We start from the raw sequence: 20,820 nt of genomic DNA, 5'->3' as shown, positions 1-20,820 counted from the left end.
AAATAAATAAACGTCAAAAAAAAATTTTTTAAATATTCTCTCTCTCTCCCCCTCTGCCACTCTCCCCCACTCTTGCATGCTTTCTCACTAAAATAAAATACAATTTTAAAAAAAGATGAGTTCCACGGTACTTTTTTAGACCCAAGAGTCAGTAAAGGAGCAAACCCTGACTGTAGAAAACAGCTTCAAAACAAAACTCTAGGTTAAAACATGATTTGTTAAAATTGAACCTAGCAAAGCTGAACAATGATGAGTCAGAAGTCAAAAGTTCTACTTCTGGGGGCACCTGAGCGGCTCAGTCAGTTAAGTGTCCAACTCTTGATTTTGGCTCAGGTCATGGTCTCACAATTTGTGACTTTGAGCCCCGTGTTGGCCTACAACTTGTGACTTTGAGCCCCACGCGCTGACAGTGTGGAGCTGGCTTAGGATTCTCTCTTTTTCTCCCCCTCTCTCTACCCCTCCCCTGCACTCGCTCGCTCTCTCTCTCTCCCTCTCTCTCAGTTCAGAGCAGAACACCAAGAATGGGTCTGGATAGGGGATGGCCTCACTCCCACTGCCAAGCCAGTGCCATATACTTAAACACTTATAAATGGAGGCAGGATTGTCTGGCCTCTTCTAAAAAGACTTTATATTTGCAGAATGTAGAAAACCAATTCAAAGTTTTACCTGAGAACACTGTTAAGCATCTAAAGCAAAGAACAGTGGCTGACACATCACCTAGGGGTTCTGTGATTGACAAATAGTTGTCAATAACTCGATGTTTAAACATACCATTGGCACTCTTCACGTGTTCTTACAGATGAAATGACTAGGACACCGTAGATGTCATTCTCTAATACGAAAGCACTGCAAGGTTCTTTTGATATTACTTTTTTAAAAGAATTTGTTTAAAGCAGTGCATTAAATATAGAGTTATTCAAAAGCAAGGAAAAAGGAAAAACTTTCATAGTAGATGACAGGAAGGTAAAATATATCGTGACATTTTACCCATACTGTCAAAGATTTAATTAGGAGTACCAGAAATGGGGCACCTGGCGGGCTCGGTCCACTACCCATGTGACTCTTGATCTTGGGGTTGTAAGCTCAAGCCCCACCTTGGAGGTAGAGATTACTTAAGATAACAAACCAAAAAAAAGTACTCGAAATAACAAGAGCCGCCCACATGGCGAGTTCCTACTCTGTGCCCAGAACTTACAAGGATGCTTTCAGAGAAAAAGGAGGTAAGCATTTTAGGGAAATGAGGCCCAGGAAGGTTTATGGCTTGTACAGCACAAGCACACTCACTAGTATCACACCTAGAATGTGGAACCAATTCTGTCTGGCTCCAAAGTTTAGAAATGACTCTCCTTAAGAAGTTCCTCAAACCTGGTGAGGTCAGAAAAGCTTAAGTTCATTTGGTTTATGGCTCCAAAGAATCAAGAGTGGTTCAGGCCCTCAGTCCTAGATGCACTCCTGCTGAATCACAATGTGAACCGGTCCTTCAAAGCTTTAAACAAAGCTAACGTTTCTCCTCCTCCGTGCTAACTCCGCACTCTATAGGGCGTCTTTTTCAGAACAGGGTAAGTCACTTACTCCATAATTTGCAGGCTTGGCTACAAATTAAAATCAACTGGAGAGCTTTGAAACCATACCAAAGCTGGAGCCCCAGTTACATGAGAATCTCTGGGCAGAGAGTCTGAAAAGTCAGTGTGTGTTTAATCTCTCCCAAGAACCATAGACTTACCCTATTAAGATGTATGGGGACAAGTAACGTGCCTTAATGATCTCCACAAGAATCTTGGGGACATTTCTATGGCAGTGCTCTATTTCTATTGCTCATTAGAATCACCCAGGGAGCTTTATAAAAACTCTCATGCTCAACCCATATTCCAGAAGCACCAGACTCCCTGAGGGTGGGACCCAGGCACTGGCAGTTGGTAAAGATCTCCAGGTGATTGCAGGGTGCAGCGTGGGCTGGGCGCCACGGCCTTAGCAGCTCATTATTTGCACCAGAAGCCAAGCCCTGATTTGGACAGAGATCCAAAGTGCTACCTTACCAGCGGCACCATCACATCGACTATGAGCCTATTTTCTCCTCCTCCCTGCCTCCTCCCTTAGCATCGGCTGCCACCCAAAAAGTCTTTCCATTCATCAATCACTTCTTACGGGCATGCCCACTTAAGAGAAATGCTACATGACTGTCTCTCTGTCCTTCAGAAGCCTTCCCACTACTGAATGATTCATCTCCTGGGCACATGCAACATTTGTCATTCTCCTGCCACTTTCAATTTTAGTATCCCCACTTCCTTTTCTCTCTTACTACTATTTTCAATACTGTCCCTTCTTTTGCCCTTCTGGGCATTCTGGGGTTAATGCTGCTCTGGGTACACTGAAGCCTAGTTACAAAGCTACCAGCTAAGGACCCACACTGTGGCTGAAACTGAACTGATATCCCAGCACCAATGCCATTCACTGCAGGCAGGCTGAGCAGACGTCCTTTTTGGCTTTGGAGGGGAGTGGAAAAGTTCCTGTGGATGCAATGTTTTAATGTAGAGGAGGTTTGTCCTGCAGCTTCTGGAGATGCCACGCAGCTTCCGGAGAAGCAAAGCTCAGAAGGTTCTCCTGAATTCCCAAAGCACTCTCTTGATTGCCTACAAAGATCTTCATGGTTTAAAACAAAACAAAACAACCTTTGTGCATTTCAGTTCTAAACTTCCGAAGTATGTGAACCTTCTGGCATGGGTCATAAATGAAATAAATTCTACACTGATAGCAAAATGCTTTTTATCCAACAATATTTCTATGCAAAAGCAGCAGCGTTCATTGTGAAGACAGCGTCTCAAAGGGCAAATGAGCTGTTGATTAAAGCTTCCCTAGAACGTACACTACTTTGGACTACTAATGGCTGGCGGACAAAATCCACTCACATCTGCACCCTGCAAACCATCCTCCTTCCACGTACACATGACAACATCAACAAAAAAGTTCAGAGCGCCAAGGACACGCATTTGCCTGGTAATGTACTTCCTGCGCTACGGAAGACTGTTCATTCCTTTGCAAAATTTATTTTCAACACTATTTCAGGTTATTTCTGCAAAATTACCCATGTAAAACCCACCATGAGTTCAGAGTCTGTGATGCAAAAAAAAAAAAAAAAGCGCATCTGATTTCTTTACAAATTATAAGGTAAAAATGTAGCAATAATTTACTCCAGTAATTTTTATGGGAAAGATCAGGATTATTGACTTTTAAAATAAGGTTTCTCTCGACTAAGTTAATTTCACTCCTGTTCCTAATAATTGGTATTTGAGAAGGAATTTTAGGATAATATTTAAAAGTTAATTAAAAACAGTGTAAGCATTCGTGTCAGTCAAGCATGACCTCTGCTCTACAATGCATTTAAATGCATGCCACCTTGACCTGTAACACAGCAGTGTAAAAAATTTTGGTCAATATAAATCAAATGTACACTAATTTATTCAGCAGGTTCCCTGGTATCTGAATCAACATTAGAAATCTAACCAGTATTTGTTATTCTGTTATTGACAAAAGGAAGCATATTTAAATGATAACTAGTACTCATGGGTGTCATTTGGAAGTTAAATTGTTCCCCAAGGACAGCCTGCGTAAACATCTACATTTAAAGGTCATTTGCCACCAAATTATGAACAACTGTTGCATTTATTAGCACAGGCTCGATAATTTGGAAGCTGCCGCCATCAATTTTTACTGACAATGAGATCTAATTGTCCACTAATAATAAACAAGGAAAGCAGGCCTTTCCTACAAACTTTTATTCCCTGCACTACGATCACGTTTGGGAAACGGAGGTGCAAACTTTCCACGGGTATGCATCTGAAGGAAAGAACCTTGCAAGAGCAAGAAAGCACTAAACATAGTTTACCATAAATATCAGATCCTAAAATATTAAAGTGTGTTTTCTCGTGTCACGCACATCTGAACTAAAACAAAAGAAAGAAAAACACTACCATGTTTATTGATGAAGTGCATCTTTCAATTTTAGAAGGAAGTGTGATGGTGAGTTCTACCGTGGGGTGCCCAGATATTTGGTCAAACATTGTTGTCTGTGTTTCTGTGAAGTGGTTTTGGGTGAGATTAATATTTCAACCTACAGACTGAGCAAAGCAGATTGACTCCTATGATGGTTGGCCTAGGGGTGCCTGGGTGGCTCAGTCGGTTAAGCGTCCGACTTCGGCTCACGTCAGGATCTCACAGTCTGTGAATTCGAGCCCCACGTTGGGCTCTGTGCTGACAGCTCAGAGCCTGAAGCCCGATTTGGATTCTCAATCTCCCTCTCCCTCTCTCTCAAAAATAAATAAACATTTTTTAAAAAAATTATAATGTGGTGGGCCTCCTTCGATTCTGGAGGCAACTTACTCTGAGTGTGTTATTCCAACCCCTTTACCAAATGACCCCAAGAGCTAATGCTTTCGACTAGGGTCCAGAACAAGAGAAGGATCTGCAAGAGGTCCAGAGTGCTGTGCAAAGTGCTTTGCCACATGGGTCAATATGATCCACCAGATCCCATAGTGCATGAAGTGGCAGAAGCCGACAGGGATGTTGTTTTGAGCCTCTGGCAGGCCCCCACAAGTGAATGACAGCACAGGTCCTTAGGAAGTTAGAGCAAAACCCCGGCCATCCTCCATGAATAGCTACTTTCCTTTTGAGACAGTTCTTGGCTTGCTATTGCATCTTAGGAGGGACTGGAGGCTTGACAAGAGACTACCAAGTTACCAGGCGACCTGAGCTGCCGTTCATGAAGTGGGTGTTATCTGACCCACCAAGCTATAAAGCTGGGCACAGCAACACTTGGTTACCAAATTAAAATGGCATATGCGTGATCAAGCCCAAGCCGGTCCTGAAGGCACAAGTTATGTGAAGAAGTGCCCCTGGTCCCCACTCCTGCCGCACTAGCTTCCCTCTCCAGCCTGCACCTGTGGCCTCATGAGGAGTTCCCCAGAATTAGTTGACAGAGGAAGGACCTGGTCGATGGAGGAGTCTGTACCATATGCAAGCACCTCCTGTGAATGTACACCTGGGCCATCTAGTCCCTCTCTGGGACAGCTAGGAAGGACAAGAGTCAAGGGAAACCCTCCCTGGGGGCAGATTTCAAGCAATGCACCTAGCAGTTCACTTGGCTGAAAAGGAGAAGCGGTCAGATGTGCGATTAGATACTGATGCACGGGCTATGGTCAATAGTTTGGCTGGATGGTCAGGGAAGTGCAAAGAACATGACTAGAAAACTGGCTCTGAGGAAAGGGGAAGATGAGGTTACCTAGACAGACCTCTCTGAATAGGCAAAAGAAGAAGAAGGAGGAGGCAACAAAGGAGTAGGAGGAGGAGGAAGAGAAAGGGAAGGGGAAGGGAGGGGGAGGAGGAACATGTGAAACTTTTTTGTGTCTCATGTGAACGCTCATCACTAGTGACTGCAGCAAAGGAAGATTTTAGCAATCAAGTAGATAGGATCACTTGTTCTGCAGATGCCAGTCAGGCTCTCTCCCCAGTCACTTCTGTCATTGCCCAATGGGCTTACAAAATGGCCATGGGGACAGAAATGTAGGTTATGCACGGGTTCAGCAACATGGACTTCCACTTTGTGAGTCCAGTCTGGGTATGACCACCACTGAGTGCCCAATCTGCCAACAGTAGAGGCCAGTTCTGCACCTCCAATCTGGCACCACAGGAGGAGGCTGATTACATGGGTTACACTTCCATTGTGGAAGGGACAGTGTCTGTTTCTCGATGAAATAGACATTTATTCTGGATAAGGATCTGCCTTCCCTGTGTGCAATGCTTTTGCTACAACTACCATTCTTGGACTTACGGAATTCCTTATCCATGACCATGGTATTCCACAGCACTGCTCTGATCAAGTGGCTCATTTCACAGTAAACAAAATGATGCAGTGGGTCCATAAACATGGAATTCACTGGTATGATCATGTTCCCCACCGTCTTCAAGCAGGTGGCTGGAAAGAATGGTGGCATGGCCTTTTACACGCTCAGTTACAATGCCAGCTGGGTGGCAACACCTTGCAGGGTTGGGACAAAGTTCTCCAAGTGGCCGCATATGGCCTGAATCGGTGTCCAGTACCTGATGCTGTGTCCCCATAACCAGAATTCGCAGTCCTAGGAATCAAGGCATAGAAATGGGAGTGACATCACTCATTATTACCCCTAGGTGCCCAAAATTATTGCTTCCAGTCTCTGTGACTTTATGCTTTGTTGGCCTGGAGGTCTTAGTTCCACAAGGATGAATGCTTCCACAAGGAGACACAGCAATTCTACTGAACTGGAAGCTAAGACTGCCACGTGGCCACTTTGAGCTCCTTGTGTCTCCGAATCAACAAGCAAGGGAGGGGATGACTGTGCTGGCTGGGGTGACTGATCCTGACTAGCAAGGGGAAAGGGGACCACAGTGGAGACAAGGAAGATCAAATGTAGGATAGGAGGAGATCCTTAAGGGTGTCTCTTAGTAGTAAGATGCCCTGTGATTAAAGTCCATGGAAAGCTACAATGACTCAATTCAAAAAGGACTACTAATGGTCAGACCCCTCAGGAATAAAGATCTGAGTCACCCTACGTAGTAAAGAACCACAACCAGCTGAGGTGTTCGCTGAAGACAAAGGGAATACAGAGTGAGCAGCCAAAGAAAGTAGTTATAAATACCAGCCATGACCATGTGACAGGTCACAGAAATGAGGACTGGAATTGTCAAAATATTCCCTCCTTATTTTGTCTTCAGTACGTTTATGTGCTCACCTATTAACATATGTAAAGCAGATATCTTTTTCTTCCCTCTCATCACTTTATCACGGAACATAAGAGGTAATGACTTCATATCGCAGAATTTGAGGAGTGCTAACTTAACATCATAGTATTTAACTTAGGGGATATCAAGGAGAAGAGTACACATGACTCAGGATTCATCACCTCTTCGGGGTAAGGGGTTCACGTGTTTTCAGTTGCACACTAGAGAGTTGTATCTTGCTGTGCAGAACTACGACCTTGTCAGTGTTTTTATTTGTAGCTTAGGTATGGTGTGAGGAGATGTGCAGGCGTGTCCACGTGACAAAGGGTAGGTTTGTGATGGTTACTGTTATGTGTCAAGCTGACTGGGGCACAGGGCACCCAGATATTTGGTCACACATTTCAAATTGAGCACGTCCAAAATAGGATTTCTGATCTTTCCTCCAAAATCTGCTCAACCCCAATTCTTCATTTCAGTAGTCCTCCTATTGGGTCTTTTTTTCTCACACTCCAAATCCAATCCATCAGTGAATCCCACAGGCTCCATGAGCAGAAATCTACCCACAATGCAACCTTCTTCCACTATGTCTACTTATAGAACTGTTCTCAGCCATCATCATCTTTTACCCAGGAAAGTACAATAGCTTCTTTAATTGAGCTTTGTGGCTACACCCAATACTCCTAGAGTCTGTACTCACCAAAATGAGAATGATCTTTTTTTTTTTTTAATGTTTATTTATTTTTGACAGAGAGACAGAGCTTGAGGAGGGGAGGGGCAGAGAGCGGGGGTGGGGTGGGTGGGTGGGAAACACAGAATCCAAAGCTCCAGGCTCTGAGCTGTCAGCATAAATCCCGAGGCAGAGCTCAAACTCACAAACCGTGAGATCATGACCTGAGCCAAGTCAGACGCTCAACTGACTAAGGCACCTAGGTGCCACAATACTGATCCTTTTAAAACAACTCCTGTCACCACCACATAAGGGCAGGGATTTCCATGTGTTTTCTTCACTGGGTCCTCAGCATCTCAAAGAGGGCACATGGCTGGTGGCCAGTACTTACTAAACCTCATTACTCCTGTTTTCCATCTCTGAAAGTAGAAGTCTTATCAGTGCCTACCAGGCCTACCAGCTCGGTCCTCACCACCCGCCAGTCTACCTCACATTATCCCTCTACCATATTACCTGTGGCCTCATCTCGGACCACCCTCTATTCTCTGATTCAGTCCAACTGCCCTGGACTCATTTCTATTCCTACAACACAGGGGGCACATTCCTATCTCATGCCCTTGGTGCACGTGCTGTTCCCTCTGCCCAGAACACTCTTCCCCTAGATTACCTCATGACTCACCCCTCATCAACCTCAGGGCTCAGTTCTACTGTTACTCTCCCAGGGAGGGCTTCTCAGTACTCTTTACTCCCTTCCCACGTATATTTGAATCAGTGGCACTTATCACTATCTGAGATATTATGTATAATGTACTTGTCAGGTCTATGTCTGACCCTCTCCACCCATCCAACTAGAATGTAAGCTCCTTGAGGGGACACTTCACTGCTCTGTTCACTGCTCTATCTCCAACAGGCATATTAGTGCCTGCCACACGGCTGGCTGTCAATAAACATCTGTTAAACAAACGATTAGTTGCCATATTTTCTTGACATTATAAACAATGTTACAAGGAATAGCTTCATGTGTCTACCTTTGTACATTTGTGGGTAGAGACCAAAGAATGGGAAAGGTTAAGACTAGGAGTATACATTTTCTTTAATAAATATTGCCAAATTGGCTTCCAAAATACATCTTCCCAGTTAGTCTCACCAACAGGGTGTTAGAGAACCTGTCCCCCCTCAGCCCCATTCCCATCAGTACTGGTTTTTATCATTTTCATTTTACCTATTTTTTTTTCAGTATGTTCTATGCCCAACATGGGACCTGAACTCACAACCCTGAGATCAAGAGTCGCATGCTCTATCCACTGAGCCAGCCAGGAGTCCCTTGCCTATTCACTTTTTAAAAGTCTGTTTTACTTTGCTTTTCTTTAATTACTGGTGAGAGTGACTATCTTTGCATATGTTTCGGTCATTTTGTACCTCTGATGTCTTTATTCTCCTACGAACCAACCAAGCAACCAACCAACATGCTCATTATATACAGCTGCTTCCAGGATAAAATTCTGAGTATCCACAGTCCCACTAACCACTCAACCCAAACTCCAAACTCGTGTTCTACCCCCACTACCTACCCCTCCTTACTGACTCCCATTACTTCCTACCCTTCACCACATCCTGCCTGGAACCAGAACCGGAAATGATCTTCCCTTGCCCAAACTGGCAAACTTCCACTCATCCTTCCTGAGCAAGCATTCAGGTCAGTTACCCCTGAGCCCACAACACTAGTACAATGCCTGGGAGACCTAAGCACATAATACATAATCACATGAATGAGTGTTTTCTCTACCTGCCTTGTGTAATCCTGACAGTAAGAACAATATCCATCCACTAGCAAGGTAGACAGAAGGGTGAGGGTGAAGAGGGGAGAGAAGCTTCTAGTTTCTCAAACAACTTCTAAATGCCTAAATGCAAAGAACTAAGGAAAGGCGGCTGGTAGGACTCAACTTACACACTGATTCTTCCCTCGAGTGAGAATTATAGGGTGAAAACCTAAGTCATTTGCCTTTTTAATAAAAATCAACAAGGGGACGATAGTGTATTTCAAATACCCACCCACCCAATACCTACTTCAGAAAGAAAGAAAGAAAGAAAGAAAGAAAGAAAGAAAGAGAAAAGCAACCACAAGGAACACTAGCATGTTTCAAACATGCCCAAACTAGTCATCAGCCATTGAGCCAGCAAATTACAAAGAGTGTATACTGAAATACCACTGCTTACCTATCAGATTGGCAAACACCCAAGGGCCTGACAACACATTCAGCTGGCAAGCTTGGGAGGAAACACATAATTTCATAAACTGCTATAGGAATGCAAAATAACACAGTCCCTAAGGAAGGGGATTTGACAATATCTAGCAAAATTAAATAGGCATGTACCTTTTGATCCAGTAACCCACTGCTAGGAATCTATCCTAAAGATGCCCTGACAAAAATACAAAAACACATATGCACAAGGCTAATGACTGCAGCCAAAAATGGAAAACAACTGAGCTACTGAAAAGGAGGTGGCATCTTTAAATATGCCCGTGGGGGGTGAACTACAGGTATATTGTTAGGTTAAAAGAAAAAAAAAAAGCAAGTGGAAAGAAATGTTTTAATACACTACTGTTTAATTTTAGACTACAGTTTCATCTAAGGGTACAAAAATGTACCTGTATTTGTTTACATTTTTTTAATGGAAAGATAAACAACTTTTGTTTTTTTTAATGGTCATCAAAGGGAGAGGAAGAGAGCAGAATGAAGGGAACATAAAAAGAAGCCAGTTTCAGCAGATAAACCTAAGGCAGCACATACTTTAACACAAGTATAAAACAAAATCAGTTTCTAAAAAAAAAAAAAAGCCCTAAGGTGGAGGCTGGGTGACACAGTCTGTTAAGCACCCGACTCTTGATCTCACACTGTATGTGTCTGAGCCCAGCATCCGGCTCTGTGCTGATGTGTATAATGCGAGACAAAGTAAACTGCTAATCATGATATTCCAATTCCATCAGGCTCAGCATTTAAAGCACTGAGATTTTCGATGCGAGACAAAAGACACCACTGAAGATAAAAGATCAAGATAAAATTTCCTGTTGGCCTCAACTTAAAAAAATTCCTCTGCTGTGACCACCGAAGAGATCTCGAAACCTTCACAAATACCCTGTGCCCAGCTCATGGTCTCTAAATAGCATTTCTCAATACAAGCAACCAGAGGTCTTTAGGGAAAACCCTAATTCCAGACCTGGAGCAGGAAAGGTAAAAGATGTACCTTGAATACCTTGTTAGGAAGCAAGGAAGTGATCAAAGACCACTAAGATTGTGTCAGTGACACAGCACCCAATTGGAAAATGCCAAACTTGAGCGGGGCCTGGGTGGCTTAGTCGGTTAAGCGTCTGACCTTGGCTCACTCGGGTCGTGATCTCGCAGTTCGTGGGTTTGAGCCCTGCATGGGGCTTGCTTCTGTCAGCACAAAGCCTGCTTTAGATTTTCTGGCCTGCTCTCCCTGTTCCACCCCCTCTGCAGCTCGTGCTCTCTCTCTCTCTCTCAAAAATATATAAAACGTTACAAAGAAACCAAACTTGAAAGATGGCCAAAGAGGGGCAAAAAGTATATCAGAATCATAAATGCAAGGGACTACATTGTATCGAATATGCTAATATCCACAAATTCATAACAATACTAATTTTTTAAAGAGAGCCTCTCTGAAAACCTTTAATTTGTGATCTTTGAGGCAGCCAACTTACGGTTTTGAAAAATAAATAATAAAAGAAAGAAGCAGGCATTTATCCTGCTTTTCCTGGAAAAACTACACCTCAGAGTAACCAAGTTACGAGGCAAAGTTTCTTTGTACACATGTATTCAAGTCAATAAATGAAGGAAGAACGATAAAATTAAACTATCAATACTTAGCAACCACTAAGGAATTAAGAGATCTAGGCAATGCTCTTCAAGGGCTGCTAGCATCACAAATCAAAGCTGAAAATGACCCAGCCTCTGCCTTTTCATGACGTAAGCAAATGAAAAAGGTATCATAGGGACGTAATCAGCAAAATTCAGTGGGGAAAACTCTATGGGACAAATGTCACAGTTTGTACAACAAAATAATTGTAAGAGAAAAAAGAGAAAGAGAACGAGATGGTAAAAGAACTTAGAGATTAAGGGGCACCTGAGGGGCTCAGTCAGTTGAGTTTCCGACTCTTGGTTTCTGCTCAGGTCACGGTCTTAAGGCTTCGTGGGGTTCAAGCCCTGGTTGGGGCCTTTGTACTGACAGTAAGGAGACTGCTTGGGATTCTCTTTCTCTGCCCCTCCCCAACTTGCTCTGGGTATCCCTCAAAACAAACAAATTAAAAAAAAAAAAAAAAAAAAAACCCAGAACTGTTTAAAAGAGCCTACAGATTAAAAAAGAGTCAGGACACATACTAAGCAATCACATGATATGGACCTAGTTTCAATCAAATTCAAACAAACTACATTTAAAAAAAGAACATGCTTGGGAAAATTAAGAAAATGTAAAAATGAATTGATACTTATGATAATAGAAGAATTACTGCTTTTTTTCTTACTGTTCATTTTTAAAGTGTCTGATAATTATATTAGGATTATATTTTTAAAGGAGAATCTTCGTTTTTTAGACACACATGCTGGAAATACTCAGAGACAGGTCTGAGATTTGATTCACAATGAAAGAGGGGAGAATGTGAGGGGAAACGAAGCTGGCTGTAAGCTCATTATTTTAAAAGCTTAGTAAAGGCATCATTTTCTTCACTGCTCTATATGTTGGAATTTTTCATAACAAAAAAGGAAGGGGGGGGCAAGACAACAGGAAATTAAAACAGAAAAAGCACATTCAAAGCAAAATAACAGAAAATTGCATTGAAAATCTGAATAAGAACCTGGAAAACCAGCGTAAGAATGCAAGGTGTGAGCCTGATGGCCCCAGTGTTTTGCAGGGGTGCTGGGAACGGGGTAGAAAAGAGGAGGTGAGAACCATGTATCTCTAGGCCCTCTAAAATATATCCTAATCACTTATGTAGCATCTTGGGAAAAAAAAAAAAACAACATAGGCAGTAAATAAGGCTAGAAAACAAAACCTGAATTGATCACACAGTTTGAAAGTTGTACTAAGAATATGAAATGAATCCACGGTGTTACTTCTGAAGTACTTCAGAGTATTTGCAAAGATTTTATTTTATATAGCAGATGACTATTTCTCCTGGACTTTTGTTTACATTATTCATTGACATTAAAGAGCTTAAAAAAAAAAAAGTTAACTTCAAGGCAGTCCCTACTATTAAGAATAAATTATATGGGGCGCCTGGGTGGCGCAGTCGGTTAGGCGTCCGACTTCAGCCAGGTCACGATCTCGCGGTCCGTGAGTTCGAGCCCCGCATCGGGCTCTGGGCTGATGGCTCAGAGCCTGGAGTTTGCTTCTGATTCTGTGTCTCCCTCTCTCTCTGCCCCTCCCCCATTCATGCTCTGTCTCTCTCTGTCTCAAAAATAAATAAACGTTAAAAAAAAAAAAGAATAAATTATAAACATAGCTTGATACATTATTCCTTGCACTTTGCAAGAATTATGTCATTTGAGCCTCAAACCACTCTACAGGGTAGGTAGTAGTATTCTCTTTTACAGATGAGGAAAATAAAGCACAGGGGATGAAGTGACTTGTCCAAAGTCAGACTTCAAGCTAAATGTTAGAGGCAAAATTTGAACGCAGACAGCATGAGTCTCTAGCCTGAGCCTTTCACCGTTAGGCTGTGTCAGCCTCTGTCACAAACTTGTGGAACACAACAAGTAGGCTTTTTGCCAAATGGTAAAAATTACACGTAAAGCAACTAAAATAGCTAAAATTTGATTTGATCCATACAGGTTCATTTCTAATGACACACGCGCCTCATTTTTGAGACAGTGTGCTGTAATTTGGACTACTAACTTAGTTTCACATCACATCAGACAAAACTAAATGCAACATAATATCCTGGATTGGACATTAGTGGAAAAACTGGTGAAATGCAAATAAGGTCTGGAGCTTAGTTAACAGTAATATACCAATGCTAGTTTCCTTGTTTTGACATTACCATGGTGATACTGGATGCTAACAAGGGAAACTGGGTGAGGGGTATACAGGTAGTCGCATTTTCTAACTTTGCAACTTTGCTGTAAGTCTAAAATTATTTTGCAATTAAAAGTTTATTTTAAAAAACACATATGGGGCGCCTGGATGACTCAGTCGGATGAGCGTCCGACTTCAGCTCAGGTCATGATGTATCTCACAGCTTGTGGGTTCAAGCCTCGCGTCTGGGTCTGTGCTGACAGCTCAGAGCCTGGAGCCTGCTTCAGATTCTGTGTCTCCCTCTCTCTCTGCCCCTCCCCCCATCTCAAAAATAAATAAATGTGTTTTTTTATTTTAATAAAAAATAAATAAAAAACATATAAATTACGGGGCACCTGAGTAGCTCAGTTAGTTGACAGTTAGACTGTTGATTTCACTCGGGTCATGATTTCAAGGTGGTGGGATCGAGCCCTGAGTTGGGCAGAGCATGGAGCCCATTTGAGGTTCTCTCTCTCTCTGCTTGCACACTCTCTAAAATATTAGTATACTAAAATAAAATTAAAAATATATATAAATTGCAAAATGAAAACTATTCAAAAAAAAAAAGATCAAAATGTATTTCTAGCCCAAGGAAAATAAACTTCTGTCCGCAAATTTCTAAGCACCATACTTGCAGAATTCAATCCTCTTGTGCCCTATTTTGATTCTTAAGGTAGTATTGTGTTGGCTAACGTTCAAGAATATTTTCACAATTGTATATCCTGTCTTTAACGGTAAGGAACATACCCTACCCGTGCCTGGTTTAATTATGCAGCACATATTTAATGTTTGCTGATGCTGTGAATTTATGGGCATGAGGCACTGTGGCAGCTATGTCCTTGTTACACAGAAGCCTCCTTCATCATAGATGCTTATAATGAGTGACTTTGAGATACTGTGGTGGACGTCGTGGTCTCACTGTCCTTCTGACCTTCTCCCACTGCCGTGCCTACTGGGTTAGGTGGCAGGAAGGGGACTGACCTCATTCCCAGCTCCAGAAAGGCCTATTATTTTAACTCCATCTAGTTAATGTAGTCTTGCCACGGTGATTGGTCCAGGTGGCTGTGGTCTCAGCCAATCAGCTCACGGAGCTCCCCCGGCAACAGGATTGGTTGAAAACCAAGTGGGACTAATAGGGTATGAAAGGAGAGGTATTTGTTCCGAGATTCTTGGGGGAAAGTGCCCATATCCTGAAGAAACGCCCTGGCTTCCTCTGGAAGTCAAGCACACACAATTTTTTTTTTTTTTTTTTTAATCTGCAACTTGTTCCTTTCGGTCACCAGGTGAAAGCAGAGGGGAGGGCCACTCCTGAATAGCCAGATGCCCTCATTCAACTTCTCATTTTCACAAACACAACATGGCAATAAAAATATTTCCTGCAGATCACTGTTAATTCCAAGGCAATACGTGCTTTGGGGTTACGCTAAAAAACAACAAAAAGAATTGAGAACTGGAATGATATTAAGGTGTCAATAATTGTGTGACAATACTGACATTTTGGTTATAGGGTTTTTTTTTTTTAAGTCTTTACTTGTTGGATATCCTAAGTGAAATGGTTACAGGTGAAATTATAGCTTAGATTTGTTTTAAAATATTCCAGAATTGTAAAAAAATGAAAAATAAGGGGTGACAAATGAAGTAATAATTTAAAATATTGAAAGTGAGTAATGAGTAAATGATTGCTCATGTTCAATTTTTTTGTATTTTAATCCATAAAGTATTCTAAAAAATTTTTTAAATTTTTTAACGTTTATTTTTGAGAGAGTGTGCACGCGCAAGTGGGGGAGGGGCAGAGAGAGGGAGAACCAGAAACAGAAGCAGGCTCCAGGATCCCAGCTGTCAGCCCAGAGCCCTACATGGGGCTTGAACCCACAGGCTGTGAGATCGTGACGTGAGCCGAAGTTGGCCATTTAACCGACTGAGCCACCCAGGCGTCCATCTAAAAATTTTTTAATGTTTATTCATCTTTGAGATGAATTTGAGAGAGAGAGAGCGAAAGAGAGAGAGCACAGTGGCAGAGGAGCAGAGAGGGAGGGAGACATAGAATCTGAAGCAGGCTCCAGGCTCTGAGCTGTCAGCACAGAGCCTGATGTGGGGCTTGAACCTACAAACTGCGTGATCATGAGCTGAGCTGAAGTCGGACGCTTAACTGAGTACCCGGATGCCCCTATTCCATAAAGTATTAAAACAATAATGTTCCGTACATATATCTCAACATTAAGATCATGTATGTATGAAGCTGCCTTATGTAGTAAAAAGAAAAAAAAAAAAAAAGCATGATACACCAGGTACATCAGTGAGAGTCCAGAATCCAAGAAAAAGATTTGTATAACCATAACACAGACACATATAACACAGTCACATATAGTTAAAGCAAACCCGAAAAACCATCTAATTCAATGCCTTTTTTCACAGCTATAAAAAATGAAATCTAATACATTCAACTTTTGTGTTGCTACCTAGGTAGCAATTCTGGTGTTGCTACTTTTAGCGACAACATACCTGAAACCTGAAAACAGTAGCCTACGCTGTCCCCCACCCCGCCCCCGGGGACCTGCTTACCACCACATCCAACGAACTGTCCAACATCCTTACAAGACCACTCAGCCACCGCCAGCACCCTCCTTGCGGTGAAGCACCTACCGTTCTCTCTCTTCCCACCCCTTTGCTTCCTTCCCCCTCCTCCCTCAGGAGGCAGTGCTGAGACATCTTTGCTCGGGCAGACTCTAGGAGTTTACTTTCAGTCCACCATCTTTCTTCACTCCACATGCTCTTCCTGGGAAGAGCATCAACTTCGATACTTTTTCATCTTTTGTGCTGAACGACCACCTAGAGCGGTATTTCTAGCCCAGACCTCTATCCTGAGCTCCAAAACTAAGCAGCCTCGTCAATCACAAAAACCTCAATACGTCCGGCCCCAAATGAAGTTTCCTCCTTGCTTCTGCTCTGATTTGGTCAACAGCAACGGCATCCACGGGAGTCACCACTGTTGCCTCACATCCAGTCGCCAGGCCCTGGAGACTGGCGTTTTCCCCTTTCCCTTCCCAGATGCCTTCAGTTCAGGCTCTCACCCTCTCTCCCTTCTGGTCCTTCTGCTGGCATTCCTTAAATGATTAATGCTCCAGGGTCCTCTTTCCAAATGCAAAGCTCATCATCCTGTATTTACTTCCTTCCTAAAAATCGTCCAACGACTTCCCAAAGTCCGGAGCTGAAGTCCACAGTTCTTTACAGCTCTCAAGGCTACCGAGCTGGTCTCTCCCCACCTCTCTCGAGGGTCAGGAGTCACCCTGCAGAATCCCTGCTGCTACTAGAAACTCCAGTCTGCACCCAGACCCCCACCCACCCAGGGAGCTGCTTCACGCCTCATAATCACTGTTCTTCCGGTGTTCCTCTCCCATTAGAAGACTCAATCACTCACTATTTACTCAGCGCACATGTACTGAATTCTGACTATGTGATAGGCCCTGTACTGGAATACAGCTGTGGAGACGGACACTGAGTCTTAAAAAGTGTAGAGCCTTGCAGGGGAACAGACAGCCAACAAATAAGCTATGGGGACACAAGGTGGGTAGAGAATAACCCACCAATGAAATACTACTTGAATGCATGTGAATTTTGTTAGAATATCCTCTCGGGCTTCTTTATAAACTTAAATGATTTACAAGCGCCCCTCCTCCCAGCTTGTTTGCTTGTTTGTTTAAATCTGGGAGCTTAAAATGCCTTGCCCTTAAAATGAGATTTTTGCCCTGCAATTCCTCCTTCTAGACTTCACAATGTCAGCAAAAACCTCACCTCAGCGTTCCTAAGCAGCCGCCCCCGCCCTCCGCCAGCCCCATCCCCGCACACCACCCTAAGGCAGAGCACAAGTGCCCTCTCCCTCTGCCCTGCAAACACCAGGGCACCCTAGCCCTTTCCTACCTTGTCCCTCCAGGCTGAGAGTCCCTAAGGAACAACACCCCTGCACCTTTCAATTCCCCTCTCGACATCATGCAAGCCCACAGTCAATGTTTAAGTGCTCAAAGGGCAAAATTTCACTCTTTAAAGGTAAATTACCTTGTACATGGAGCATAAGTTTGTGTAAATTTTTTTTAAATAACAATGGAGCAATAGCTATAAAAACTTTAAACAGCCCCGAAGTACCACTTCTAGTTAAGGTTCTAGGTAGGTTCTAGTAGTAGGCATAAAAAAAGCATGTATGGGGATTTCTCAGGCGAACATTTGACACAGGTGCTAAAAATTAGAAGCAAATGTCCAAGCACCTGGGTGGCTCAGGTGGTTAAGTGTCCCACTCTTGTTATCAGCTCAGGTCATGACCTCATGGTTCATGAGTTCGAGCCCCTGTATGGCATCAGGCTCCATGCTGACAGTGTGAAGCCTGCTTGGGATTCTCTCTCTGTCTCTGTCTCTCTCTCTGCCCCTCCCCACTTGCTCTTTCTCAAAATAAAGATTTAAAAAAATGTTTTAAAAATTAGAAGCAAATGCCAGTCGCCATGAACAAGAGATCTGGGTAAACAAATGATGGAATATTCCTTAAGAGGAAGATCCTTTGCTAGTAGCTAGGAGGAGACAGACCTATCCATATCAGCACAGGAAGATATCCATGCTGTAGGATGAATCTTACAACTTATTCTAAGGGGAAAAAAGCATCATGTTTTCAGGGCAAACAGAAAAGTCTCTAAGACAGCAGTCCCACATTTTATGTCTTTAGGGCAAGGGATTAGAAGCAAGGAGAAAGAACCACACTTCTCTACAATGAACCTCGTATCACTGAATTTGAGCACACTATTTCTTAAATTTACAACAGACATAATCACTAGAGTAAAAAGATGTGCTTTACTCTGAAGTATCCATTATTTCACAACTTTCTTGTTGAGCAACCTGCGATCGTATTTTTAAATTCTGAGGGTTTGTTAAAGGCGAAATATTATCCGCTGCTAAATTCCCAGGACCTAGAATACAGACAGGGAGCATGCATTCAGTTAATATTTGCTAAATGAGTAACTGCTGAGCAGTTACAAAATAGCTGCTCAGAGGGAACAAAGTATCCAATAGCTGCTTCCTAGACTCATAGAGGAAAAAAAAAAAAAATCACTTGCAGTGGTATCTTAACAATATGGTTACCAGTCTAAATGAGATGGGATTTTTGTAAAAAGTTAACTTTTAAAAAGCACGCCAACTGTCATCACATAGGCAACCTTCACACTGCCAAGTTGACCAAGAAACGGGCTCCTTCCAAATCGATTTAATTCACAACCTGGCACATGCCTGGTAATAATACAAGTCAGGAAAAGGTATTTGAAAACAGTGTGGGAAAACACAGATGCAGTAAGAGAAGAGAATCGCTAATGGCCCAAAAGCCTTAATGTTGATTTGAAAGTGCTTCTTTGGGGAAGTAACTAACTTTAGTTTGGATTACTGAGACCGCCTTCGTCTAAAAATGACCAAACAACCAGGCTATGATCTTCAGATCCTAAAGAATGTCCCCAAGATGGTAAGCCCTCCATGACTGTTGATGCTGATGGGGGAAGTGACCTATCTGGAAGAATTAAAGACAACCCAGGTTTCAAGGCTTTAAGGAAAAGGGTTTGCATATGTTCAAGCTTAAATTCAATCTCCCACACCACCCCACCCCCACCCCCGCCCTTTTTAAGTGAAATAGACAATATTTAACCAAATGTCAATTCATTGTAAAGACTTATTTATATAAATAATGGCCAAACAGATCTCAGCTCTGCCCTCCCCCACCCTCCCCAGTTGTAGTTTCCTCCCCAAAGGAAGGCACTCTGAGTGCTTCTTTTGGGACACCTGAACCCAGAGGTCCACTTAATCCTAAAAGCCCACATACTCCCTGATTTTTTTTTTAAATCACTGCTCTTAATTCTCAAAATTCCCTTGAGAGGTCGATTTAATCCTCCCTATGAAAACACACAAGGTTCCAAATAGGCTGTCACCAAAACCCAGGAACGTTTAGAGGAGAGAAAGGTTCAAACCCTTGCCCGCCGAATTAAAGTCTCTGGTGTTTAGCAAGTGAGTGAGTTAGAGCTGAATAATGTGATCACTCCTTTCAGGCTGCCCTCTGCAATCTTCTCTGCCTACCTGCTCTTTAACAACTGGAAACAAAATTCTTTCAAGGTCCAACCAGCATGAGGAATTTCTCCCTTTAGCAATGATGGTCTAGATAAAGGTGCCTACGTTCACTGGGAAATCAACCACCCACACTTTACTTACTGAACTCGTTGCCCAAAGGTCCCAGGCCCTCCCTCGCCCTCCCGACACACTCTTCCACGCCTGAGATGAGGGGCCCTGTTTCTCAGTTCTCAGGGATCAGTCTCAGGTACGGAACAGGTGCTCAGAAAGTACCTGATGATGGCATCTCAAGGCACTGCAGAACGAGGAGAGGAAAAAAAAAACAAAAAACAAAAAAAACAAAACTTTGGAAGCCATCTAAAAGCAACACACGTGCTCACTCGGGCTTTAATAAATCGCTACAAATGATTTTTTTTTAATTAGCATGTTTTCCATCTGAATGGACCCACGGAACTTGGAAACAGACATCAATCCGCCGCGAAGCCACTCCTGTCTGGGCGGAGAGGGGGCAGCCGTGCCAGACACGAACGCAGCCCACCCCGGGCTGCAGAGGGCGAGCGGCGGGGAGAATGGCGAGCGCGGCGCACGAGGGCTGGACTCCCCGCGCTCCTGCCCCGAGGCCCGGAGCGGGGCCGGGAGGGGGAAGGGAGCGAATCGGAGCCGCCGCGCCGCGGAGGGGGCCCCGTCTCCCTGACAACCGCGCCGGGGCGCAGCCCAGCCTCAGGCCCGGGGGAAGGGAGGGCAGCCCGGGGACCCCCCGCGCAGGGCGGGCGGCGGCCGGGGGCACCACCGCGCTCAGCAGCCGCGGGCCCCGCTCGGGGGCCCTGTCCCGCCGCGGCCCGCGCCTACCGTGTATCCCCGCTCCAGGTCGCTCTCCTCGTAGCGAAAGGACGGGATGTAGACCTCCATGGCCGCGCCAGCCGGCCGGCGGAGGGCGAGCGGGGGGCGGGCTCGCGGCCGCAGCTCCGCCCCCGGCCGAGCGCCCCGCCTCCCTGCCCTGCGCCCCCGGGACCCACAGGCTGCGCGGCCCGGCCGGGAGCCGCCGCCGCCGCCGCCGCCGCCGCCCCCGGCGCACCACTGGAGCGCCGCGCTCCTGGGGGCACGGGGCGGGGAGCTGGGGGCCCTCCGCGGCGGAGGGCGCGGGGCTCTGGGCTCCCGGGTCCGGGCCCGCAGGGCGGCGGAGCGGAGCTGGGCCCGGAGGAGGCGGGGCCTGCAAACCTGTGAGTCTGCAGAAAAGGGGTGTGCGC

General features: G+C 44.2%; 1 protein-coding gene across 1 annotated transcript in view; it reads right to left on the bottom strand.

The window, feature by feature from the left end:
- SNX24 (sorting nexin 24) overlaps window positions 1-20,542 on the bottom strand; it is a 159,549-nt gene extending 139,007 nt beyond the window's left edge. The window contains exon 1 of the mRNA XM_047875941.1: window positions 20,423-20,542. Within this exon, the coding sequence (XP_047731897.1) occupies window positions 20,423-20,482 (60 nt within the window). The 5' untranslated portion in view covers window positions 20,483-20,542. The remainder of the gene's footprint in view (window positions 1-20,422) is intronic.
- Window positions 20,543-20,820: the final 278 nt, after the last annotated feature.

The sequence above is a fragment of the Prionailurus viverrinus genome, chromosome A1 (assembly GCF_022837055.1).
Source record: "Prionailurus viverrinus isolate Anna chromosome A1, UM_Priviv_1.0, whole genome shotgun sequence".
Lineage (NCBI taxonomy): Eukaryota > Metazoa > Chordata > Mammalia > Carnivora > Felidae > Prionailurus > Prionailurus viverrinus.
The sequence above is the reverse complement of the archived record's forward strand: the minus strand, read 5'-3'. Positions and strand labels throughout refer to the sequence as shown.